The 26,747-nt window shown below is 36.7% G+C and overlaps 1 protein-coding gene across 2 annotated transcripts in view; it reads left to right on the top strand.

Moving 5' to 3' along the window:
- Positions 1-26,506, top strand: part of Mbtps2 (membrane bound transcription factor peptidase, site 2) — a 44,434-nt gene extending 17,928 nt beyond the window's left edge. Inside the window, exons 6-11 of one of the 2 annotated variants that reach the window (XM_047536309.1) lie at positions 14,410-14,528; positions 16,119-16,299; positions 20,010-20,104; positions 20,482-20,677; positions 22,051-22,126; positions 23,444-26,506. In XM_047536309.1, the coding sequence (XP_047392265.1) occupies positions 14,410-14,528; positions 16,119-16,299; positions 20,010-20,104; positions 20,482-20,677; positions 22,051-22,126; positions 23,444-23,666 (890 nt within the window). In that variant the 3' untranslated portion in view covers positions 23,667-26,506. Of the gene's footprint in view, positions 1-3,336; positions 5,295-14,409; positions 14,529-16,118; positions 16,300-20,009; positions 20,105-20,481; positions 20,678-22,050; positions 22,127-23,443 lie in introns of those variants that run through there. The other variant, XM_047536308.1, reaches the window with a different exon arrangement.
- Positions 26,507-26,747: the final 241 nt, after the last annotated feature.

The raw sequence follows: 26,747 nt of genomic DNA, 5'->3' as shown, positions 1-26,747 counted from the left end.
TACAGTGGCACATTCGATTCGCATGTAATCCCAGCTACTCCAGAGGCTCAGACAGGAAGTTCACAAATTCGAGGTCAGTCTCAGCAACTTAGTGAGACCCTGTCTCAAAATAAAAAGTAAAAGTGGTTGGGGATGTAGTTCAGTGGTAGAATGCCCCTGGGTTCACTACCTAGTACCAAAAAAAAAAGGGGGGGGGAGGGGCGGGGAAAGGAAGGGAGGAAGGAAAGAAAAGAAAAAATGAAATGGAGGACTGGGACTGTAGCTAAACAATAGAACACTTGCCTATAGCATATATGAAGTCCTGGGTTTGATCCCTTATACCATAAAGAAAGAAAAATGGGCCTGGAATTGTAGCTCAGTGGTACAGTGCTTGCCTAGAACGAGTGGGGTACTAGGTTCAATTTCAGCACCACATAAAAATAAATAAATGAAATAAAAGTATCATGTCCATTTGTGGCTAAAAAAATATATAAAAAGGAAAGAAAGAAAGATGCCCTTAGTTTGGATTAAACACATATCCCAAAATTGTGATATATAAAAGAAAGCCATCTAGCTAAGTGTGGTTGTCCATGTCTGTAACCCCATAGATTCAGGCGGCTGAGTCAGGATATTCATAAATTCAGCCTCGGCAATTTAGCTAGACCCTGCCTCAAAATAAAAAAAATAAAAAGGGCTGGCAATGTAGCTCAGTGGTAAAGCATCCTTGGGTTCAATCCCCAGTACCAAAAGAACAAGGAAAAGAAAGGGAAAGTCCACCTAAAATATTCCTCAGAAAGATTGGAAGTATAGCTGGGGATATAGCTCAGTTTATAGAGTACTTGCTTAGCATTCATGAGGCCTCAGCTGGGTTTAATCTTTAGCACTGCCAAAAAAAAAAAAAAAGTGAGTGTAAAATGACAAGCAGAACATGCCATGAGCAGCAATAAAAGTTAGGCATAGGGATCATTTAGTAATAATAAAGAATATAAGCTAACATGAAAACATAATAGTGGCGCTGAGAGTGTAGTATTGGCCTAGTGTGCAGAAGCCCAGGGCCCAATACCCAGCACAAGGGGGAAAAAAAAAGAGAAAAAGAAAACAGTAGTTATGAATCTTGCTGTATGAAGTAACAAACCATCAAAACTTAGAACAAAAAAAAAAATTGAAAAGGCACAAGGTGAAACAAATGTAATAAAGATATTCATCTTTCAACACAGAATGACAAGTATAAGACAATGTATGGTAGCTCAAATTAGTAAGATAAAAATAGGTAAATCAAATTCTGTACCATAAACACAGAAGACAGTTTTCTTTTAAGTGCCCATGAAATTTACCAAAAATGACCCTTGATTAGTTCACAAAGAAGTCCTCAATAAATTCCCAAAAGTAATAGTAGGAATTTAAGTAAAACTACCTGAGTTTTGAATTTTGTTTTAATCATATATTAGATCAACTTAAAACCAGAACTGCAGTATAAAAATGATGATAAGTGCTGTGGATATAGCTAAGTTGGTTGAGTGCTTGCCTCGCAAGCACAAAGCCCAGGGTTCAAATCCCCAGTACCGCAAAAAAAAAAAAAAAAAAAAAAAAATTAAAAATGATGATAAATCATTTTTACTGAAATAAGTTGTGAAATTTTGCTAAAAGGAAAATTCACTGCCTTAGGTAATTATTATGCAATCAAAAATGGAAATGAATCAGTTAAGTATTCAACTTTAGTATGAAGAGCTAGAGTGTAGCTCAGTGGTAGACCACTTGCCTAGCGTGGGTAAAGCCCTAAGTTCAGTCCCTAGTACCAAAAGAAATGAAGAGTAGGAAAAGAGCAATGAAATGGTTTTTAAAATGAAGAAGTAATAAGAATATAGGCAGAAAATAATAGAAAAAATAAAATTAGAACTGTTAAATCCAAAGAGTTATTTGAAGGAAAAAAAATTAAATGACATGTGGCAGCATCTATAGATAGAATTAGTTGGTGTGGGAAATGACAGCTGATATAGAGAAAATTAAAATAAAGTTGATGAAGAATGCCTCTGTAAAATTCACAAGTAGAATTCTTTCAATATATTTATTTTTTAATATATCAGGGATTGAACCCAGGGTTGCTTAACCTCCCCAGCTCTTTATTATATTTGATTTAGAGACAGGGTCTCACTAATTTGCTTAGGTCCATGCTAAGTTGGTAAGGCTGGCTTTGAACTCCCAATCCTCCGCCTCAGCCTCCAGAGCCACTGGGATTACAGGCATGTGCCACCCTCCTGGTTCTTTCAAATCTTGAATGTACAGATTTCTTTTCTTTTTTTTCCTTTTTTGTACTAGGCATTGAACTCAGAGGCACTTAACCACTGAACCATATCCCCAGCCCTTTTTATTTTTTTATTTTGAGACAGAGTCTCACTAAATTGCTGAGGCTGGACTTGAACTTGTGATTCTCCTGCCTTGATTTCCAAGTTGCTGGGATAACAGGCTTGTGCCACTGCCCCCAGCAAAACTAAGCTTTTTTGTTAAAAGACAGTATGCCAATGATACATCTTTCGTGGTAACCACGGAAAATCTACAGACATAAAGTCTATCTCAAGAATGCAAGGATGGTTCAGTATTAGGAAATCTATTTGAATGCTGTAACTATTTTTCACCATTAAGGAAAAAACTTTCCTCAACTTAGAAGATATTAAGACAGTGTTTAACAAAATTCAAAATCTGTTAATAGTTTTGAAAAAAATGAAGGTATGAATAACTATATTTCCTAATGGCTTAACATTTAGAAGCATTTCTATTAAAGACAAGGAATTCCACTATCAACTATTGCTAATACTATTAAATGTTGATCTGTAAACGTGTAATTAGAGGAAATAAAGAAGTTTAAATATTAAAAGTGAGTGGGATTCTTTTTTTCCCAGATACTATTATAAGCCTGGTTGGGGAGGGGTTTACAAAATCAACCGAAATGAAATGCAGAAAAATTCAATAAGGACCCTGGCTGCAAAATTAATATTCAATCAACAGTAGGCGGCAGGGTAGCCGGAAGTCCAATATGAACACGTGAGCACAAGCACGTGGGTATAGACGTGGGCACGCACTTGCTTGGCGGCCGGAAGTGCATGCGTGTCCTGCCCAGGCGCATGCGCCTGGTGTTCCCAGAAGAACCTGCGTCTTCTGACTCAACCGCCTGTGCTTTACCTTAGAGCCTGCGCTTTCCTCAAGCACGCGCCCTTTCCAAGCTCGTGCCTTCTGCAGTTCGTGCTTTTCTACCTTAGCCTGCGTTCTCTGCCGCTTCCTGGTCACGTACCAGTTGCGGAGTAGCTGAGACCACTGCAAAGCCTGCCATGTCCTCAGACAACGTTATCTACATTACCACAGAAAATTTGGAGATGCCTGTAGATGTTGTAGAACTGCACCAGGTTAATGTGGAAACGGTTCCTGTGGAGACTATGGCCATGCAAACCATCGAAGTGTATGAGGATATCAGCGGCAACTGGGTCCATGGTGGCCACCACCACCCGCCGCTAATTGCGCTTCAGCCTGTGGTCACTACCAGCGCCATCCACGGAGACCACGACCAAGAAATGATCATGGTTCAGACCCAAGAGGAGGTGGTGGGTTACTACAATGCAGACAACCTGCCAGCCAACAATGAGCTCGAGGGCCAGATGGTTGTTCCAGTCAGCAGTGAAGACGTGGGCTTCCAGCAGACCCTGCCATCTCTCTCGGCCTCTACAACGTCCTCAGCCTGCGATCACAGTAGCGGGAAGTACAGCAGCCGCAGTGGCAAGTGCAGCAGCGAGAACGCCAGTAGTGAGGCCAAGGAGGGAAACTGCAGCCCCGACCCAGGTCACAAGAAGTGGGAGCAGAAGCAAGTGCAGATTAAAACCCTGGAGGGAGAGTTCTCCGTCACCATGTGGTCCTCAAATGACAAAGGAAAGCAGGAGATGGAGGTTGAAGGACAGACTGAAAACTCACCTCCTGATTATTCTGAGTACATGACAGGGAAGAAACTTCCTCCTGAAGGAATACCAGGCATCGACCTCTCAGATCCCAAGCAGCTGGCAGAATTTACCAGAATGAAGCCAAAAAAACCCAAAGAAGATGGCCCAAGAAACATCGCTTGCCCTCATAAAGGCTGCGCGAAGATGTTCAGGGATAACTCTGCTATGAGAAAACATCTGCACACCCACGGTCCCCGAGTCCACGTATGTGCAGAATGTGGCAAAGCTTTTGTCGAGAGCTCCAAGTTGAAGCGCCATCAGTTGGTTCACACTGGAGAGAAGCCCTTTCAGTGCACCTTTGAAGGCTGCGGGAAACGGTTTTCCCTGGATTTCAACTTGCGCACCCATGTGCGAATCCACACTGGAGACAGGCCCTACGTGTGCCCTTTCGATGGCTGTAATAAGAAGTTCGCTCAGTCAACCAACCTCAAGTCGCATATCTTAACGCACGCCAAGAACAAGACCAGCCAGTGAAAAAAAGATCCTTCCCAAACTTGGAAGTATCTTCCACTGGTATGGTTGAGAATATGCCTCTCCTTTGTTGTTCGTAGGGAAAAAGTTTATTTTCCAGGAAAAAGGAAATCATAACCTGAATTCTAAAGTCATGTTTTGATAGAGTAGTAAAAGTTAAAAGTTTCCTGAAAAAGCAAAATTTTATGTAGCGTAATATTGCTAAGATGCACTGCCTTGTTCTGTAATATTGCTAAGATACATTGCCTTGTTCTGTAATGATATTTTTGTGAAGTTTTTTCCCTACAGGACAGTGATGAGTCTTACATCAAAGGACAGTTTGTACAGGCTGAGTTAAAAATGAGACTTTTGTCTTAAAAGTATGAAGTTTACTTATTCCTTACAATTTATTTAAATTTTTTATTTTCCAGCTGTTCATGTTTATACTTTTAGAAATACATTTGGTAATGCTGTTTATGGTTTTATGGAGGTGGATAAGTTTGAGTGCTGAAGGTTTTCTTTAAAAGAATGACATTTATATGCATACATATTTTCCTGCTGAAGAAAAGTACCTACGTTTTATTTGGTGTCTTAATTTTGGTTGTATTCTTTGATGTTAATACATTTTGCATAACTGTCTTTTTTTTAAGCTGCATTGAATTGTGTAGTATTGAACATTAAATGATTTGGTAGCATTAGTCAGTTCGAACCTATTTTAGTCATTTTATTTTCCCCAAAATATTACCAGATGTTATTATCCAGTGTAATTTCTTTGCTTGTTCACTTAGAGTAGTGCTCAGATGGAGAATATATTGTTTGCTTATTGACTTTCGACACACATTATATATATCCTGTGTAACAGAAAAAAACAAAAATAAAATAGCTGTTCAAAAGAAGGAAAAAAGCTTGCCTGTATAAATACAGTGGCTAAGAAATGTAGGAAAAGTGACGGGTGCTACTGGCATCTGATGGGTATAGGGAAAGAGTACTGCTAAACGTCCTGTAGTGCACAGGACAACCCCCCATGACATAGAATTATCTGGCAGAAATGCCAGCAGTACCATGGTTAAGAAACTTTCTCTAGACAAAGTCAAAGTTGTAACACTCTTTCAGATCTGTGCTTATAAACGGATCATTAATGGACGAGAGGTTTAGACAAAAGAAATTTGTTCCACCACCCCCATTGCCACTTAGCCATTCAGAATCTGGAGGGGTGAACTGGTACCAGCTGCATGCCTGGCAAAATATAGGAGACCACCAGTAGAGTAAGGAATCTATGCAGCTGTAGGTCCTTACCTCCATTCCCTGTGTTCATGCCCTTTCTTTGACTAGCACTATCACCGTGGGGGTGGGGGCAGGGAGGAAGGGGGATAAGGGGATAGACACAAGGCAGGGCTTGAAGGAATTCTCCTGGGAGAAGGGAGCCACAGAGGGGGAGGGGTGGAAGGGGATAGGGAGGTCATGGTGGGGGGACGGAGAGTGGGGCGAGGGAACCTGGAGCCACGTGGGCAAAGTGAAGTCCTGAAAGTGGGGGGAGGCTGGAGCCATGGTTGGAGGTGGAGCCGCGGGGGAGGGTGCGCACCCTTCCCCACCCTCTCGGTATTCCGAATTGGTTTCCCTAGAGTGCATCACAGAATTTAGAGGGGTGTTTTGGTTTTTAATTTTGTTAATGAAGCTATGAAAGCGGTACAAGAAAAAACGTGAGTATCTTTTGTAATTTTAAAGAGGAAAAGACTACAAAGGAACTAATTGACCATACCAAAACTTAAAATGCCCATATATGCAAAACTACAAACCATGCCAGAGAAACTCAGAGAAAATTATAACACCTGTTACAAATGACTAAATTCCTCTGTATATTTTATAAATAATAATGTATGCAAATTAGGTTTTTAAAGGAGACCCCTTAGAAAGTGACCAAGGATGTACACAGGCAATGGATAGAAATACACAACTCTCTGAAGAACCACAAATAGACTGTAGAATGTGTAGGTTCTCTCATAAGAAACAGAAATCAAACCAGGTGTGGTGGCGTGGGCATGTATCCCAGTGGCTCGGGATCCTGAGGCAGGAGGATTGTAAATTCAAAGCCAGCCTCAGCAATTTAGGGAAGCCATGAGTAACTTAGCAAGCCCTGTCTCAAAAAATAAAAAAGTATGGGGAATATGACTCACTGCTTAAGTGCCCTTGGGTTCAAACCCCAGTACCTGCAAAATGAAATAGAAATCAAGACAGATTTCGCTTTTCAACCAGCAGGTTATCAAAGACTAAACTTGATAGCATCCACTTTATTGGGAGGGAAGGGAAACATGTCAAATATGGGAACATAAATTAATGTAAATTTATCGACGGTTAATTTTATTGCACATACTTTTTTGATCCAATAATTCCATTTCTAGATTTCCATCTCCTTGTAGATGCATGCTTAATTAGATGCATAAAATAAAAGCAAAGCTGTTTTTTGCAGCATTGTATGAAAAGGTTAAAACAATCTTAAGTGATCATTAGTAGGAAATCCTATAATAAATTAATATATTTACAAAAAGGATTATACCAGATAAAAGAAATGGGATAGTGTACACCTGTAATCCCAGTGGCTTGGGAGGCTGAGGCAGGAGGATCAAGCATTCAAAACCAGCCTCAGCAATGGTGAGGTACTAAGCAACTCATTGAGACCCTGTCTCTAAATAAAATACAAAAAGTGCTGGGAATGTTGACTCGGGTTGAATGCCCCCCTGAATTCAATGCCAGAAAGAAAGAAGAGAGAGAGAGAGAGAGAGAGAGAGAGAGAGAGAAAGAAAAGAAAGAAAAAAGTCATAACTTCAAATGTGGGAAATGGTCTAAGATAAAGCATATTAAATAATTTAATGCCATTGGTAGGGTTTTTTTTGTTTTTGTTGCTGGAAATCAAACCCAGGGCCTAGCACACACCAGACAGCTACTGTACCATTGAGTCAAATCTCCAGCCCACCACTGGTGTTTTTAAGAGATGTGTCCATATGTAATAGAAAATATCATTTGCCCCATAAATTCTAGAGCAGATTTACTCTGGATATTTCTAGAATTTAACAACTTAGAATACTTTTTTAAACAATTTTGCAGGTAGCTACGGTGGCACATACCTGTAATCCCAGCAACTCGGGAGGCCGAGGCAGGAGGATCATGAGTTCAAAGCCAGCCTTAGCAACTGAGCGAGGTGATAAGCAACTCAGTGAGACCCTGTCTTTAAATAAAATACAAAAGAGGGCTGGGGATGTGGCTCAGTGGTCAAGTGCCCCTGAGTTCAATCCCTGGTACCAAAAACTAAAAAACAAAAAACCAGTTTTGCCATGTGAACATGGTAAATGGAACATATGTTTACTAGGTATATGACTGCTTTAATAACTAAACATAACACTGGCCTAAATAATCATAAAACATTCAAAATATAAGCAGTTCAGCGTTGATATGATAATTCTGTGATTTGGCAGACTTTGGGGCTCTTCCTGTCTTGTTAGCTCTTCTATTCCCAGCATTCAGCTTCTTTGTCACAGACTCGAGTCCAGCTCCATCATAATACATTCTAGCCAATAGGGTAGAGTTGTTCCCATTACTTCCACTCATGCTAATAATGCTCCTAACCCTAGTTCTAATAATGCCCCTAACCTGTCACATGAGAAAAACTGCAATGGAAAAAGGGAAGACTGGATATAGGAGGAGAGTATGCTAGTGAATGTTTAACTCCTGGCTCTGGAAGGTAGGCTGTGAAGCACTGATAGTAGCATTTGCTGGTTACTATGGTGTAAATACTCCCACAATGACCAGTTTCAAGTTACTAACATATAGTTCCTGAAGAAAGAATTGGGAAGAAGTGTACACATTTGACCTTGGCAAGCTGGTAGTAACAGTTCTACCACACCATTGAGTTCATGTTACCATCTCTGCCACAGGATAAGATATAAGTCCTAAGAGAAAAAAATGAGTTTAAAAAACTATAAAACAGAAGGTTGGAGTGTAGCTCAGTGGTAGAGCACTTGCCTAGCATGCACAAGGCCCTGGATTCCATCCCCAACACTGCAAAAAGAATATGTTAGAATCTGAGGGTATAGCTCAGTAATAGATCTTGTGCTTGGCTTGTGTGAGGCTCTGGGTTCGATTCCTAGCACCAAAAAAAAAAAAAAAAACAAAAACAAAAACAAAATAAACAGAAAGAAAGAAAGAAAAAAGGAAGGAATAAAAATAAAAAAGCCTAACATGCTAAAAATATAAATAAATTAAAAAAATAAAAAATAAAGCCAAAAATCTGTATCTAGTTTATTTTTTTAAATTGTTCTTTTTAGATATACATGACAATAGAGTATATTTTGACATATTACATATACTTGGAGTATAAATTCCCAATCTTGTTGTACCTGATGTGGAGTTACATTGGTTATGTATTCATAATGAACATGGGAAGTTATGTCCAATTCATTGTACTGTCTTTCCTATTCCCATCCTCCTTCCCTTTCCTTCATTCCCCTTTGTCTAATCCAGTAAACTTCTATTCTTCCCTCCCCCGCCTTTATTGTGTGTTAGCATCTGCATATCAGAGAGAACATTCAGCCTTTGGTTTTTTGGGGATTGGCTTATTTTACTTAGCATGATATTCTCTAGTTCCATCCATTTACTGACAAATGCCATAATTTCATTCTTCTTTATGGCTGAGTAATATTCCATGGTGTATATATAACACATTTTCTTTATCCATTCATCTGTCAAAGGGCACCTAGGTTGGTTTCATAGCTTAGCTATTGTGAATTGAGGAGCTGCTATAAACATGATGTGGCTGCATCAATGTTGTATACTGATTTTAAGCCCTTTGCAAAAGCCTGTATCTTAGAACACCTTTTATTGTGCTTGTATACATGTTTCCAGATACACAAAATGCATCATAACCTATAACTAAATACCACATTCATTCTTCAATAATTGGAACAATGCAAATTTTTAAAATTTATTTTTATCGTAAATAAATGGGATACATGTTGTTTCTGTTTGTACATGAAGTAAAGGCATACCATTTGTGTAATCATACATCTATATAGGGTAATGGTATTTGATTCATTCTTTTATTTTTTTCCTTCCCCCCATCCCTCCCACCCCTCTTTTCCCTCTATACAGTCCCTCCTTCCTCCATTCTTGTCCCCCTCCCACCCCCCATTATGTGTCATCATCCGCTTATCAGCGAGATCATTTGTCCTTTGTTTTTTTGAGATTGACTTATCTCACTTAGCATGATATTCTCCAATTTCATCCATTTGCCTGCAAATGCCATAATTTTATGGCTGAGTAATATTCCATTGTATATATATGCCACAATTTCTTTATCCATTCATCAATTGAAGGGCATCTAGGTTGGTTCCACAATCTGGCTATTGTGAATTGAGTGGCTATGAACATTGATGTGGCTGTATCTCTGTAGTATGCTGATTTTATGTCCTTTGGGTATAGGCCTCGGAGTGGGATAGCTGGGTCAAATGGTGGTTCCATTCCAAGCTTTCTGAGGCAAATTTTATTTTATTTCTTTTTTTTTTTTTTTTTTTTTTTTTTTTGAACTGGGTGTCGAACCCAGGACTTTGCGAATGCAAGGCAGACGCTTTGCCACTGAGCTACATCCCAGCCCAACAATGCAAATTTTAAATGAATAATTTTCTTATGAGTCTTTTAGCTGACAAGTCATGGTGGTACATGCCTGTAATCCCAACAACTCAGGGGGCCAAGGCAGGAGGATTGCAAGTTCAAGGCCAGCCTCAGCAACTTAGTGAGACCCTGCCTCAAAAAAATAAAAAGGACTGGGGATGTAGCTCGGTGGTAGAGCCCCCCTGGGTTGAATCTCCACTACTGAAGGAAAAAAAAAAGTCTTTTAAAATTATCCTTAAGTATCCATAAAGAGTTATTAGAAAACACCCTGATTTTTTCTTTTGAATAAGTAAATATATACATAAATATATATACTCACATACTTGCTAGCATGGGCAGAGAAAATTTCTGGAGGGAGAAGAGGAAAATGTTAAATATGTTAACTGTGAGTTGTGATGCTGGTAGGTAAAATAGGGATTTTTATTTTTTATTTATTTTTTTGCAGTACTGGGTATTGAACCCAGGACTTCACATATGATAGGCAAGTACTCTACATCACCAACTAGGTCCAAAGAAAGTTGTATGTCCCCACCAATAATTGGGTCCACATATCTCCTTCAGAGTTTATTAATTGGCATAGTACTAACTAGTCCTGCTGTCTATGTATCACCTAACCCATTACCTTCTTTTGCCCAGTTGGAAGTTGTCAGCCTAGTAAAGAATGAAGTGGCTTTGCTCTGCCATCATTCCCAGGTAGAGGGATAAGGAGGGGTAGAGTGGGGGAGGTGCTCATTTTGCCCAGAAATCAATAGAAAGCAAATTCAAAGATTTAGAATTATCTGTGGGAATGGATTAGTATGTCATTCTCTGCTAAATGGTTATTGAGCTGTGAGTTCACCTTGCTGCTGCCATCAAAGTGGAAATGTTCCCCATATTTGGGGGAATATACATAAATTACGTATTTAGAGAGAGAGATACAGATTCACATGCACATACTGCCTAACATGTTGATTTTAAACTTAACAATTTCATTGCTTCTGAAATGTCTTCCCACTTCCATGTAAAAAGTCCACATATCACTTATGTTAATCTACTGAAGAATATCTAGTTTTATAATGGTTCTTTTAAAGTGTTGCATGTGTAATAACTATTGTTTTTGGTTTTGGTTTTTTGGTTTTTGTTTTGTTTTGTTTTTGGTTTTAATACCAGAAATTGAGCCCAGGGTTTCTTAACCACTGAGCCACATCTCCATCTCTTTTTATTTTATTTTATTTTTTTGTTGTTGAAACAGGGTCTTACTATGTTGCTTAAGTCCTTACTAAGTTGCTTAGGCAGATTTTGAACTTGCAATCCTCTCGCCTCAACATTCCAAGCCACTGGGATTTTAGGCATGTGCCACTGTGCCCAGCTAATAGCTATTTTTTTAAGCAATGAAATACATACTGATTTTGAAAAGGAAAGTGCAGTAGCCATATATCTGAAATTTGGTGAAGAAGAGAGATGAGATAGATATTTCCGGAGCACATTTTATACAAAGGTCTTTAAATTTTGAATTAAAGTGTAAAGAATTTTTAGAAGGGAGATTAAATAGTACCCACTATCCAGTCCTAAGTGAAGAGTAAATTGCTTTTAAAAAGTTCTTGGAACTGGGCGTGGTGTCATACACCTGTAATCCCCGAGACTTTGGAGGCTGAGGCAAGAGGATCACGAGTTAAAGCCAGCCTCAGCACTTTAGCAAGACTACCTCAAAATGAAAAAATAAAAAGGGATAGGGATGTGGCTCAGGGTTAAGCACCCCTGAGTTTCGGTTCAATTCCTGGTATCAAAAAAAAAAAGTTCTTGGGCTGGAGGTGTAGTTCAGTGGTAGGGTATAGTCCAGTGGTAGAGTGTTTGCCTAGCATGTGTGAATGTGTGAAGCCCTAGATTTGATTCCTAGCACTGGCAAACAAAACAAGCAAACAAACTAAACCTCTATGCCTTGTTGCTAAAAATCACTTTAAATAATGAAGACAGTTTGACCATTCTGTCTCCATACTTAAAATTTTTGAAATCTTAAATATTGAAAATCTTGTTTATATTTATATCAGCAAGTTGAAAGTTATTTAGGGGGTCAAGTAAAAATTTTAGTGACTCTGAAAATGATAATGTAATTATAGTAAGCAGTAGTCTTGCTAAAGTCATGGTTTATATTCCTTCAGATGTAACTACTATTCTGATGATGTAACTGATGGGTGATTCTAGGAATAATAATGTGAATTGATATTTTTTACCTATTAAGTCATCTTATGTCCTGAAAATCACTTCTATGTGTTTGAGAAGTGAGGTAGTTGTGTTTTGTTTATTATTTCCAAACTATACTGAGCACAAGTAGGGCTTGATTGAAGTAAACCTTAGCTTTCTTCTAATAATTACCAGCCTCAAGGCAGTGGGTACCTTGCTGCTTTGATCACAGCAATGGATTTTCTTTTCCTTTGATCTACAGTCTTGTACTTAAGCCCTGGATCAGCCATGCTCAGATTTTTCTATTATTACCCTGGTCTCATTGCTTAGTATATAAACCAGAATAAAATTGGTTGTCAATTCCATCTAATCCCTGATGTTTCTTGTTTTGTCTTTTATTACAATATTGAAGAAAGCTAGAAAAGACATGCCCTCACAACTATTTAACATTGTTCTAGAAGTTCTAGCCTAGCCACTGTTACAAGACCAAAATAGTTGAGATAGGGAGGAAATAAGTTACCATTATTAGAAGAATTTAAAGACCATGCAGTCCTAAATGTAAAATTAATTTTGATGGTTAAGGAAGTAAATGAGTGTAGTGTTCCTTTGTTTCTGAAACAACCCAATAACATAATGGGAAGAAAAAATCCCATTCAGAAAGTTATGTACTATATTAAAAAAAGTTATCTTTTTTTCAAGAAATATATAGGGCCAGTGTAGAGAAAACTACAGATCTTTACTGAGAAATATAAAAGATTTGAGTAAATGTAGCTATGCCGGGATTGTAGATTAGAAACGTAAAATTGTGAATTCACCCCTAGTTATTGTAGTGATGTTAGAAATATTCCTTTGAATAATATTTAGTAGCTGTAAAAATGATTCTCAAATTTGTCAGAAAGAACAAAGGAGAAATAACCAAAATAAACAAAATAAATTGAAATTATTTACTTAATAAATACTGCAATATTATTACTACCAGTAATTACGACTGCTTTATTGTCACTGGAATAATCTGAACAGTGGAAAAGAGTGGAAAATTCAGAAGCAAATCAATGAATGGATGCACCTATAGTGTAAATTAAAAGTAACATTTAATTTAGTGAGGAAAGAATATTAGACATTTGAATAAAATTATATTTATAAATCACACCATACACACAAAAATTCCAAATGATAGAAGACTTAAATGTAGAAACAAAACTATTTAAGACCACCTTCCTCAACAGAAATAGTAATTACTAACATAATATTAGGGATAGGAAAATCTTCTTTTGCATGGCTGCAAATGTTGACTATATGATGGAAAAAATCAACAGATTTGTCTGTATAAATATTACCATTTTTTCTGCACTTTTTCTTTTGTGGTACTGAGTATTGAACCCAAGTCCTGATATATGCTTGGCTGGCACACTACCATTGAGCTACATCCCCATCCCTAATTTTAGTTTTTTTTTTTTTTTTTTTTTTTTTTTTTTTTTTTTTTTTTTTTTTTTTTTTTTTTTTTTTTAAGAAAGACCCAGCTCCTTTATAAAAGATCTGTTGCTTTATCGTCTGTGACATGATGTAAGATACATAACTAGTTGTTCCACTAATATTGCTCTCTGTAATAATTTGATTCTTATATTAAAACAATCTTTTTTTCTAAGTGCCATTTGGGATTTCATACCCCAGTTCAGCAAGAATTTTCTTTATTTTGTCATAACTTTCATTTGAATATATTTGAGATTTCTTTCAAAGATCACAAGTATGTTCAAATTAATGATGTATAGATTTTGTGAAAGAATATATAGTTAGTAGAAGATATTAGTTCTATTGTTATTAAATCATAATAGCATGTGGTCTTTCTAATGTGGTATTAACATGCCCGTTTTATTTTTATTTTATTTTTTTTGCGGTGCTGGGTATTGAACCCAGGGCCTTTTGCATGCAAGGCAAGCACTCTACCGACTGAGCTATCTCCCCAGCCCCAACATGCCCATTTTAGATATTGGTATCTGAAATGAAGGCAGCCTCTAACTGAACATCTGTTTGCTATATTAATAAGTAGCTCTCTGCTTCACAACTTCTTCAGGTCACTTTACTAATTTATCAGAATGCCTACATGTTGTAAAATCCACCTACCTATATAATTCTTGCCCCAGTTGAGCTTACTACTTTTTTTTTTCTCTCTTTTCAGGTATCTGGCATAATTTTGTTCTTGCCCTCTTGGGTATTTTAGCTCTTGTTCTACTCCCGGTAATTCTCTTGCCATTTTACTACACTGGAGTTGGGGTGCTTATCACTGAAGTTGCTGAGGTAAATAATGGATTACTGGTACTTGGGGCATTCTTTCTCCAGATGTTGTGATATAATACTTAGCATTTAATGTCAGGCATTTTATTCAAGTTTTCATACAGAATGCTTAGTTTCTTCTGAAGAAATTACTGTAATCCTCTCAAATCTAAATATATAATGTTGGGAAATACATTGACTTTTTCTTTTCTTTTTTATTGTGGCAATAGGATTCAATACAGGGCACTCTACCACTGAACTATATCCCCAGACCCCCCACCCCTCTTTTTTTTGAGACAGAGTTTTAAAGTTGCCCAGCTTGGCCTTAAACTTCTGATCCTCCTACCTTAGTCTCCTGAGTTTCTGGGATTACAGGCATGTGCCACCAGGCCCAGCTCTTCCTGTTCTTTTAAGGAATTTTAAAATGTGTCTACCTGCTGGGGTTTTTTTTTGTTGTTGTTGTTTTGCACTACTGACAATTGAACCCAGGAAAGCTCTACACTAAGCTACATCCCCAGTCCTTTTTATTTTTTATTTGGGGATAGGGTCTCACTAAGTGGCCTAAGACTTGTAATTCTTGTGCCTCAGCCTCTGGGATTACAGGCATGCACCACTACAGCCAACTTACATAAAGGTTTCAGAATACTAATTTGAGTATCAAAAGCCTTTGACTTTTTAAAAATGCCATGGAAATTATTTTTGTTCTGAGTTACAAAGATAATATCAAGATTATCCCCATGTAGTTTGTTGATTAAATGCATCGTTTACCTTTACTGTTAATTTTATTTATTTATTTATTTATTGTGGTACGGGGATCGAACTCAGGGCCTTGTGCTTGCAAGGCAAGCACTCTACCAGCTGAGCTATCTCCCCAACCCACCTTTATTGTTAATTTTTATATCTCTGCTTTTGAGTCAGGTGTCTTTTCTCCCAAGAAGTAAGAAAGACGAAACCTAAGCTATCCAGATAAAACATTTCATAGGAGCTTAAGTTAATGTCTTCAACTTTGTACTTCATTCCCTCATACAATGACTACTATGATGGCACCAGATCCTCTTTTCAGACATTTTTAAAGGGAAAAATTGCTTTTGTGGGCAATTGGCTTACCTGTTCATAGTACTGATGGTATTGTCTGCATATTTGGGACTGTGTTTATATAAGGACTTATAAAAGGGTATATCTTTTGAGGATATGGGAAAGTTTCCCCCAAACCTGGGGAAAGCTGTATGTGTGTGTGTATATGTGTGTGTATGTGTGTGTGTGTGTGTGTGTGTGTATATGTGAGGGGGGGGAGAGTGAGAGAGAGAGAAAGAGAAAGAGAAAGAGGCAAGAGAGAGAGAGAGAGAGAGAGAGAAAATGATGCTGATATTGAAACCAGGTCCTTACAAATGCTAAGAATGCACTCTACCAACTAAGCTATATCCCTAGCCCTAATTGTTGAATTTTATTTTGGTAATTTTCTAGGACTATAGGTTTAGATTAAAATCTGGAATTTTTTTCTGCATTTTAAAAATATTCTATTTAATTAACTTAGTGTTTTTTACTATTACTTGCTCAAACTAGTCATAGCTTATCTTCACATATTGTCTGATTTGTTTTTTCCCTCTTCCCAAGGACTCACCTGCCATTGGACCTAGAGGCCTTTTTGTGGGAGACCTTGTCACTCATCTGCAGGACTGTCCTGTTACTAATGTGCAAGATTGGAATGAATGTCTAGATACCATCGCCTATGAGCCCCAAATTGGTTATTGTATAAGTGCATCAACTTTACAACAGTTAAGCTTCCCAGTTAGAGGTATGTCTAATACTTTAAATACAGCTACCTTCTATTCACTAACCCTTAGACTATGTAGATTTATTCTGTTCTAATATTTTTAAAATAAGTCAGTAAAATAAACATGCCCAAACGAATAGTTATGTTTGGTAAATTGGATACTGAATATATAGTTACTTCTACTGTATAGTATCGTTGAACTTCTAACTATTATAATATCGTATTTGACTTTTAGAGCTCTAGAAAATTCTTTCTGTTCATATAAAACTTGCATTAGGCTGGGTGCAGTAGTGCACACTTATAATCCCAGTGACTCTGGAGGCTGAGGCAAGAGGTTTGCAAGTTTTAAGCCTCAGCAATTTAGCAAGACCCTGTCTCAAAAAAAAAAAAAAAAAAAGGGTTGGGGACACAGCACAGTGGTAGAGTGTCTCTGGGTTCAATTTTCAGTACTCTACGCCCTCACCCCAGCACATGCCTATAATCCCAGCTACTCAGAAGGCTGAAAGGAGTATCATAAGTTCAAGGCAAGTCTGGGCAATCTAGCAAGACCTTGTCTCAAAATAAAATTTAAAAAATGGGCTGGGGTAGCCAAGTCATGGAACCAGTCTAGGTGCTTGTCAGCAAATGAATGGATAAAGAAAATGTGGTATATATACTCAATGGTGTTCTACTCAGCCATAAAGAAGAATGGAATTGTGGTCTTTACTGGTAAATGGATGGAACTAGAGAACAATATGCTAAGTGAAATAAGCCAGACATAGGAAGTCAAGGATTGAATATTCTTTCTCACATGCAGAATGTAGACCAAAATAAAGAGGAAAAATGGGGGTCTCATGAAATTGAAGGAAGATTGTTGGAGCAGAGGAAGAAGATTGAGGGGAAGGAGGAGGAATAGGAAAAAAGGGGAACAGTGGAGTAGAGTAAGGGGAATGGGGGAGGGAAGTGGGGAGGGAAAGAGAAAGAACTAGGGAATGAAATAGAGCAAATTATATTCTATATATATATGATTATGTCAAAATGAACCTCAATATTATGTATAAGTATAATTCAACAAAAAATTTGAAATATGGACAGGGGATATCATTCAGTGGTAAAGTACTTACCTAGCATGTGTGAAACCCCGGGTTCAATCCCCAGTACCATTAAAAAAACAAAACTTGTTAAATCAGCACTCGAACTCAACCATATCAATTAACTAAATTTCAGTACTTAAATATCCTTTAATATATCTTTATGCATGTATGGAGATATATAATAGTATCTTCATTTATATGTCTATAATTTTGAAATTAGTTTAAGTAACAAGAAGCAATTCTCCTTTGCGTAAACTTTCCCTTACATATTCTGGCTAAAATATACCAAAACTTAACCAATTCTCATGGTAGCTATGTGTGAATGGTGGCATATCTAAAGCTCTTTGGGGTGGAGTTATTTTATATATTTTATGTGATAGAAATCCAGAGAAGTTATTTTGGCTTATGGAAATACCACTTGAGGTCAGATATGTTGTCCTGTACAGCAGATAACAGGACTGAAGTAAGTTTCTTCTCAGGACCCACTAAACATTTTGAGTTCTCTTAGCTTTAAAAAGTCAGCAACTTGACTCGGTGCAGTAGTGCACACCTGCAATCCCAGTGAATTTGGATGCTGAGGTAGGAAGATTGCAAGTTCAAGGCCAGCCTCAGCAATCTAGTGAGGCCCTAAGCAACTTAGTGAGACCTGGTCTCAAAATAAATAAGTTAATAAATTGTGTGTGTGTGTGTGTGTGTGTGTGTGTGTGTGAGAGAGAGAGAGAGAGAGAGAGAGAGAGAGAGACTGTTGGGGAGAGAGAGAGAGAAAGAGAGGGAGAGGGAAGAAGAGGAGAAGAGAGGAGAGGAGAGAGAAAAGAGAGAGCACTAGGGATGTAAGTCAATAGCAAAAAGTATCCCTGGGTTCAATCTCCAGTACCCCCCCCCCCAAAAAAAATCAGCATTATTTTTTTTTCTTTCTGTAGTACTGAGTATTATTGAATGCAGGGGGCAATCTACTATTGAGCTGTATGTATCTCCAGCTCTTTTTAAATTTTTTTTAATTTTTAGACAGATTATCACTAAATTTTCCAAACTGATCTTAAACTTGGGATCTTCTTGTTTCCACCTCCTGAGTTGCCGGGAAATCATCTGTACTCTATACAAAATTGTTGGGCCCAAATTTTAAAGTGTTCCAAAATATAAATTATGCTCACAGCCTTTAAGTCAAGAAATCCCTAGATATTTGTCCACATCTACTGGTGTGAGTAAACATGATTAATGATTGATAATAATTTTACTAAAATATTGTATGCAACAAAGGCAAAGTAGTGAGAACAATTTTTAATTTTTTTTCAAATTTAGTCTTCCATATAACTTTATTTTCAGTGCTTGGGTTTGAACTCTATCATTAAGCTATATTCCCTGCCCTGTATAACCCACTTTTTAAAAATTTTTTAAAGTTGTAGATGGACAACAATACTTTTACTTTATTTATTTATTTTTATGGGATGCTAAGGATCAAACCCAGTACCTCACACGTGCCAGGCATGCGCTCTCCCACTGAGCTACAACCCCAGCCCCTGTATAACCCATTTTTAAGAACCTTTATTTTAAAAAAAAAAGAACCTTTATTTAAAAATAAATAAATATATAAATATATAAAAGTCCCAGCTTTAGCAATTAACCAGTGTTTTGTTATCTAACCAGCCCACTTTTGGTGGGAGTATTTTAAAGCATAGCCCAGGCACCCTATCATTTCACCCATAAACTTAAGCCCCTCTTTATAAGGTGATTACTCTTTAAACATGACCACAATACCATAATCATACCTAACAAAATATCTTGTTGCTGTTTAGTTTTCCTTAATTTTTTTTAATGGTGCTGGGGGGTTGCATCCAGGGCTTCACATATACAAGGCAAGCACTCCCACCACTGAGCAGCATCCCCAGACCCCTAATTTGTTTTTTATACTTGATTTAATTTGATTTCTGAATCTCTTTTAAGTTGTTAGTAATTCCCTGACTGTTTTTGAAATGGTATTTGTTTATTGAAGAAACTGAATCCTTTGTTTTATTAAACTTCACGTGTTCTGGGTTTTTCTACTTATATCTTATTCTCATGATATCACTTATATGTTCAAATGCCCCCAGTTTCCCATAAACCAGTGGTTAAGTCTAGAGGCTTGATTTGATTCAGGATCCTCCTTGTTTTTTCTTTTGGCAGAAATGCTTCATAGGTAGTACTTGGTATTTCCTAATAAGTCATACCAGAAGGTATTTGTATTCTCCCATTTAGTAATGTTAAGATTATTCAGTGGACCAACCTGATTCTTGAAGGTTGAAATATTTGTCAGTTTTCCCTATTCTCAAGATTTACCATCTTCCAAAACCTTTCAGAAGTAGTTAGGCCCTTCTTCACTACTACTTCAGAAAGGGCCTTGGAATTATTATTACAAAACCTACTGAGACCCTTTAACTCCAACTTTATGGGTGGATAAGTTTATGAGGACAGCTTACCTAGCGGTAAGTGCCACTTGTGATTTCAGATTGAATGGATTGCTTTTTGTAATGTAAAATCAAACTGCAATAAGTAGCTGTCAAGCTAAACACTGAATTATGCAGCTTCCAGATTCATATGTCATTTTATTTACTTTTCATCTTTAAAAGGCTATTTTTTTACATAACAGATTCTAATAATCAAATAAGCACTGTTTCTCTTTAGCATACAAACGGCTAGATGGTTCCACTGAATGCTGTAACAATCACAGCCTCACAGATGTGTGCTTTTCCTACAGAAATAACTTTAATAAACGTTTGGTAAGTTGCCCTGAGGCAATCTTGCTTGTCTGATATAATTATTACAAAATAAATATAAAAAACTATAATGGAATCTATGAAAACTTCTACCTTTTTTCTGTTTACTTTGTATCATTTTATTAATATCTACATTTCAGATGTTACATTTCATCTGAGTCTGAGAATCTTTAAAAATTTTATAGGACTGTAGTATCTTGTATGGTCATGGTGGGATATTGAGAGCTAATTTATAGTACATGCACATAAATAGCATTTCTTTTATATGAAGAGTCACTCCTAATATACTAGATGACATGAAAAATATTGACAAAATGTGACTTGGATTTAATAAATCAGTAAATCATTTTAATATTGACTAATTAATGTTTTATTCACAGCATACATGTCTACCTGCCCGGAAAGCAGTTGAAGCCACTCAAGTTTGTAGAACTAATAAAGATTGTAAAAAAAGCTCAAGTTCAAGTTTCTGCATAATACCTTCTTTGGAAACTCACACTCGCTTAATAAAAGTAAAGCACCCACCTCAAATTGATATGTTGTATGTAGGACATCCACTGCATCTTCACTATACAGGTGGGTATTATTGTTGTAGACCTGTAGGAAATTGTTAAGATTGCCTGTATTCTCAGTGTAAAAATTCAGTAGAAGTTCTTGTATTATTTTTTTATTATAAATTTGATCATTTGTCAAAGTTTTATTTACTTGTTCTTAAGCATCAAATGGCAGTAGGCAATAGGAAGTTAATCTGAATTTCTGAAGCAAGAAAGAGCCTGCCTATGAACAGTTATGAATTTTTACCTCCCCACTATTTATGTCTAAGTTAAATAGGTGATCTCTTAGAGATGTTCTCTTGAGAGTTTATTAAATTTATTCAAGCTCCCCAAAACAGTGGCAAGAGACCCATACCCTAGACAATGCATGGGCATGTATGCATGACATGTGAATCTTAGTACGATTTCAAAGCTGGGCAAGCATAGTCATTTTACCAGTGGCAACCTGATTGGACAAAATACATAACTTCTCCATATGGCTCATATAGTCTAACTCATTTTATTGTGCAAGATTCCTAATGTTATTTTTTCTTACAACAATTTATCAACAGTTCACACTTTTAAAGTGTACAAATTAATGATTTTTAATATGTCCCTGTCTCAAAATAAATAAAAAGAGCTGGAGATATAGCTCGGTGGCAGCATGCCCCATACCAATTAAATAAATCCCCAGCACCAAATAAATAAATAAATATAAGACTTTTTCGTTGCTTCGTAATCATATCCTGAGAAACAAATCTGGGTCATTTTTCTTACTTATTCGTTTGACACTAAATGACTCTAGACTGCAGTGACAGTATACCCTCAACACATGAAGACATATCCCTAGTTGGGATAATTCAAAAGCGTGTACTATGGGTTCTGCCTAATTACAGGATAGGTTTTAGTGTTTAAAACAAAGACAGGATTTTGTAATCCACAGAATAGGAAAGACTTTAAAGATCCCCTCATCTTAATCCATGTTTTAGCAATGAAAAAAGACCTGAGACCAAAAAGAGGTTAAATAGCATAATAGTTGTAGCAAATGTGATTTTAAGGTTATAACTCTTTGAAAGGATAATAGCTCTTCAATGTGAATTATAGAATATTTTTTCAGTTAAACTCTGTATTTAGTAATCATATTTCATATATAGTCAGTTTTAGCTTATTCTTGCTTTTTCAATTATAAATACATACTGGGACATGAATTCTTTCATTCCATTAATTTTATTATCTGTTCTGGAATAATTGATTACTTTTATATGAGAGGCATATAGCCTGCCTATATATGGTTAGGAAGGGCTTTCTCAACCAGTTTAATAGGCTAGCCTAACTTTTGACCATATGATAAAATTTATAATGCTTTTATTTGTCTGATATGAATAATATTTGTTATTCCTGGTTTCTCCTTTTTAGTGAGCATCACCAGTTTTATCCCACGTTTCAACTTTCTAAGCATAGATCTGCCAGTGATTGTGGAAACATTTGTCAAGTATCCTTTCTGGTGTGAAAAAATGTTTTTAAAGTGTTTGGGGGCTGGGGATATGACTCAGTGGTAGAGAGCTTGTCTAGCACACGTGAGGCACTGGGTTCAATCCTCAGCACCACATATAAATAAATTAAAGATATTATGTCCATCTACAACTGAAAAAATATTTTAAAAAGTGTTATTTAGAGCTTGGTCAGTTTTACCTTGAATAGAGTATTGGAATTTTACAAGTATCACTTAATTACTAACAACTAAAAAAACTCTTTAAAGAAGTTGAAAGAGCGCAGACTGTACCTGGAAGGGAAACAGTTGGAGAAAAAAAATTGGTCAGGAAGGGAGAAAGATAAAGATGTGAAAGGTGAGGAATCCAGAACTTAAAAGACGGATTTACAGATCTAAAACCTTTTAGTATATAAAGGATGAAAGCTTCAGTTACTAGTGAGATGAAGAATTCTGCCCCATCTGAGCTTGTTAGTTTTGACCAAATGGAGGACAGTTCTTACATGAATAACTAGGAATTATGTAAATGCATTCCACTGGTCCATTAAGGAATGCCTAAGGAAGATCAAACCAGTTTACATTACTAAAATAGCAATTCAGAGGACAAAAATCTCATGTAGTCTTTAGCATATCATGTTTGCATATAAAAAGTGAATTTTTAAAAGAAATTATTACATAGTTGGAAGACTTCTTTATTTTTGACACTTTAAATCTTTAAATTTCTTTCCTTGGTGATTTTGAACAAAATGAAATAGAGAACAAATGAGCAGTTACTAAAAAGAAATGTGTATAATCAAGATCACATCTTGGAGACTGCAACTTTGTCACAGAGATACTTAATGCTATAAACTTATAGATGATAATAAAATAAAGCAAGGCTCAAGGGTCAAAAGCTTTATTTCCTCATATGAATGAAGTCTTTGTAAAAACCAAAAAAGTAATTTTGGGACCGAGTGTATAGCTCAGTGGTAGAGTGCTTATCTAGCATGTGTGAGCCCTTGAGTTCCATCCCCAGCACTGTCAAAACAAAATGAAAAAAATTTCCCCCATCTCCTATTCCTTCCACATTCCTTTCCCTGGTGTCATTAAAGGATTAGAAAGACTTAATCTTCCTAGGAGTTCATTATAGATTGGTTTGTCTATAAGTAGTTTGCCTTATTTTTCTTGTCAAGGTATCTAAGAAGGAATGACAGAAATGTAAAGAAAGTAGAGAAATCTGTTGTAATATCAAATTCAGTCCCCAAACTGTATCTTCTTCTGACTCAAATAAAGATGGTTTCCACTCACTCAAAGCTGGCTCCTTAACTGATTTTAACCCAGGTACCTGATTTCCCTCTCTGGAGCACTGGCTATTGTTAATGCAGTGCCCTGCTTTGCTTTGGATGGTCAGTGGATTTTAAACTCTTTCCTGGATGCCACCCTTACCTCAGTAATTGGAGACAATGATGTCAAAGATCTGATAGGATTTTTCATCCTACTTGGTGGCAGTGTTCTTTTGGCTGCCAATGTGACACTAGGACTCTGGATGGTCACAGCACGGTAATATTTGCATTCATCTGACAGGTCTCTGAGTTACAATATACAACTATGTGGTGATGTTCATTGCCATTGAAATCTTTACTTGGTATGAAATGTAAAGTGTTTCCTTAAAATTACATTTTAGCCTACATCTTTATGCTCCTCCTATATCCAGAGTACCCAAACTCTGGTGGAGGATGAGCAAAAGAAATGAAAGGCATAGTCCCTGACTACATTCTAGTTTTAAAGACTGAATGTACACACTTCACATGCTTGTGGAACAATTTATAAACAATTGCAAATTCATTCTTGTAATATCATTTTGTGTGACTACATATTGTCTTGAAATAGTATAAAGGAGAACAGAATTGGGTGAAAATAATTGAAAAAAACTTAAAAGCACCAGTAATCTGGATTTGAAGGAGACCAGACTTTGGCCAAGTGGAAGGGTGAGTGTGTTCTTGGCCTATATCTCATGTCCTTTTTCTTGTTTCAAAAGTATTTTACAGTTTATTGGTGTATTATTTTTGTACTTTGAAAACTGTGAGGAGTCTGATTTTAAATTAATAAACTTCTATAAAAGAAAAGAAACTGCTTACATGAAAGGGAAAATCTTTGTCAAATGATACCAAATAAAACCAAAATTGGAAGCAGGGCCAGTGATATGAGATGGTTTTGTCCCACAAGCATTGTTTCATTGATAACGTGTCTCCACATCCTCATGATGAAGCACTAACCTTGATATTCAGAGCCAGCTGCATAAAGTGTCTCACACCAGCAGCTTGTGAGCTGAGGCAGTTAGGACCAAACCTCAGAGCTCAACTGGGTCCTCTGACAGATCACAAGATAAACCCAGCATCTTCAGTAGACCTGGTTACCCTTCTCTTATAGAGGTTTGAAGCTTGGAACTCTTCCAGGGTAGACATTTTTTCTTGTGCTACTAAGGCCATCTGGGGCCTATCTTTAAGAAGCAACAACCCTAAATCCTGAGCCATACTCTGTCCTCACCAGCGGCTCCCATGTTTCTCTGTGTTGGGTGATTAAACACCTAGTCCTTGCTTTCTATCTCTCCCCTAAGCTACCTCTGTGGGTCCATAGAAGACTTGGTAGTATAGTGAGAATGGCTGCATATGAAAGGATACGAACTTGGATTTGCCAGAGCCTGGGAACAGACTCTTGAATCTGAAAGAGCCATACCTGGTTTGAGGTCTTGTGGAATGAAGCTGCATCCCTGGGAAATTTGGGAAGTCGACAGGCCAGTGTGAAGCTGTTGGTCTTTGAAGTGTATGAGCATGCTGGTTCTTTGATGAGAAATGCACACTTTTCTCATACACTCAAGAGGTGATAAAAGGCAATAACTTATTAATAGCCATGTATCCAACTTCTTCACTAAGTGAGGTACTCTATGGGTTACCTTTTTCAGATCATTAGTTGCTCTTTCAGCACTAAAACTTTAAAATCATTTTTAAGAAACTTTTTAGATTTTATTAGAATTTTGCCTTCCTTCTTAAACAGAAATTATATTTTGAATAATTTTAATGTTTTATTAATAACTTGGGTTATCAGTTAATACCAATGCTAAAACCATACAAATTATTGGTTATCCCAGAAAAAAATGGCATTTGTTCTACTCTTAGGTAGAACAGTCATTCTGGACCAAAGTGTATTAGCATATGCTTAGACCTGTTTTGGTAGTACACCTTAGAGACTGCACATGAAATACTTAGGTAATTAACTTGTTTACATTTGAATTAAGCAGTTTACTAATGAAAATTTATGTGTACAAGTCAATTTTTTTAAAACTTAGGAAAAAAATTTGTGTGTGTGGTGCTGGGGATTGAATCCAGGGCCTCATGCATGCTAGGCAAACACTCTGCCACTAAGCTATATCCCCAGGCCAAGAAAAACATTTAATACAGGAAATCCTATCCATTAACTTCTATTTCTGGGTAAAAGCAAAAATGCAACCTCATTTTATTTTAGCTTTTAAACACCTTGCTCTGTTGATCCATAGGGTCAGGATTTGGGAACACGGTCACAAGAAATTGAGCAGATTAGTACCATTTATATAGAAATGGCCTCATTGTATAAGAAAGGAAATGTTATGTGTTGTCTTGTTAGTTTGACTGTGGGCTCTTCTAGAACAAGGACTATGTCATATTCAGCTCTGCATCCCTGGCACAGTGCATGAGACATCATAAGTACTTAATTAATGTGGTTGAATGGATGGTGATTAGTGTTATTTATGGATTAGAAAAGCATGTTTCTATTTAAGTAAGCTGTAAAGTATTATTGAATATTTACTGTAAATATATGTTAACATAAAAAAAACTTGGAAGCCCTTTATGTCCTTGGTGTATTATCATCTTTCTGGAAAAAATTCATTTTGATTTCTGTAGAATGATTAGAAAACATTAATTATTTTGAGGATTTGAAGAAAGTGTTCTTTCTGTGTTGTCACTTTGTTCAACAGTTAAACTTTTATTCTCAGTGTTCCTACTCTGTATTGTTTACATTTTTGAAAGTTTTTTTAATCTCCTACACTCTGTAGAGAATGTATATATTCTTTTTAGCATCTCAGTTTGAAAAGACCTGCAATTAAACTTGATCTTTTGATAATAACTCTGCTAGGTTGTTGTCTGTTCTAACAGCAAATTATAAACTTGTGATTCATGGTTGTGTGACTCTTGGTCATCATTTTGTCCTGGGATATTTATTGAATGTCCACATACTGATGGTGCACAGGTATTTTTTTTTCTGTAGATCTTTTGACTGTTCTGTAATTCATTCTTAAGCTTTAACTTGAAGATATCATAATTGCCAGCATTTGGTGTTTAGCAATAAAAGAATTAATGTTTATCAGCATTTTATGTTTGTCACCATCTATGTGTTGTCTCTAAACAATGTCTCTGTTCTGTCAAAATTGTTCTGCTTACCTGGAGTAAGATCTTAGTCGTTTTAAAATTCCTGATCTAATATCAGCCTTCAGTTTTCATTCATATAAGAGTTGTTGCAGGCCTTGGAAAGAAGTCTTCTAAATAAGGTTCCCGTGTTCTCACTACTATCTTGGAAATGACTGGTTTATGGATGAAGAAAGAAGACTATC

The sequence above is a fragment of the Sciurus carolinensis genome, chromosome X (assembly GCF_902686445.1).
Source record: "Sciurus carolinensis chromosome X, mSciCar1.2, whole genome shotgun sequence".
NCBI lineage: Eukaryota > Metazoa > Chordata > Mammalia > Rodentia > Sciuridae > Sciurus > Sciurus carolinensis.
Note: the sequence above shows the minus strand (reverse complement) of the source record. Positions and strands in the feature narration are given on the sequence as shown.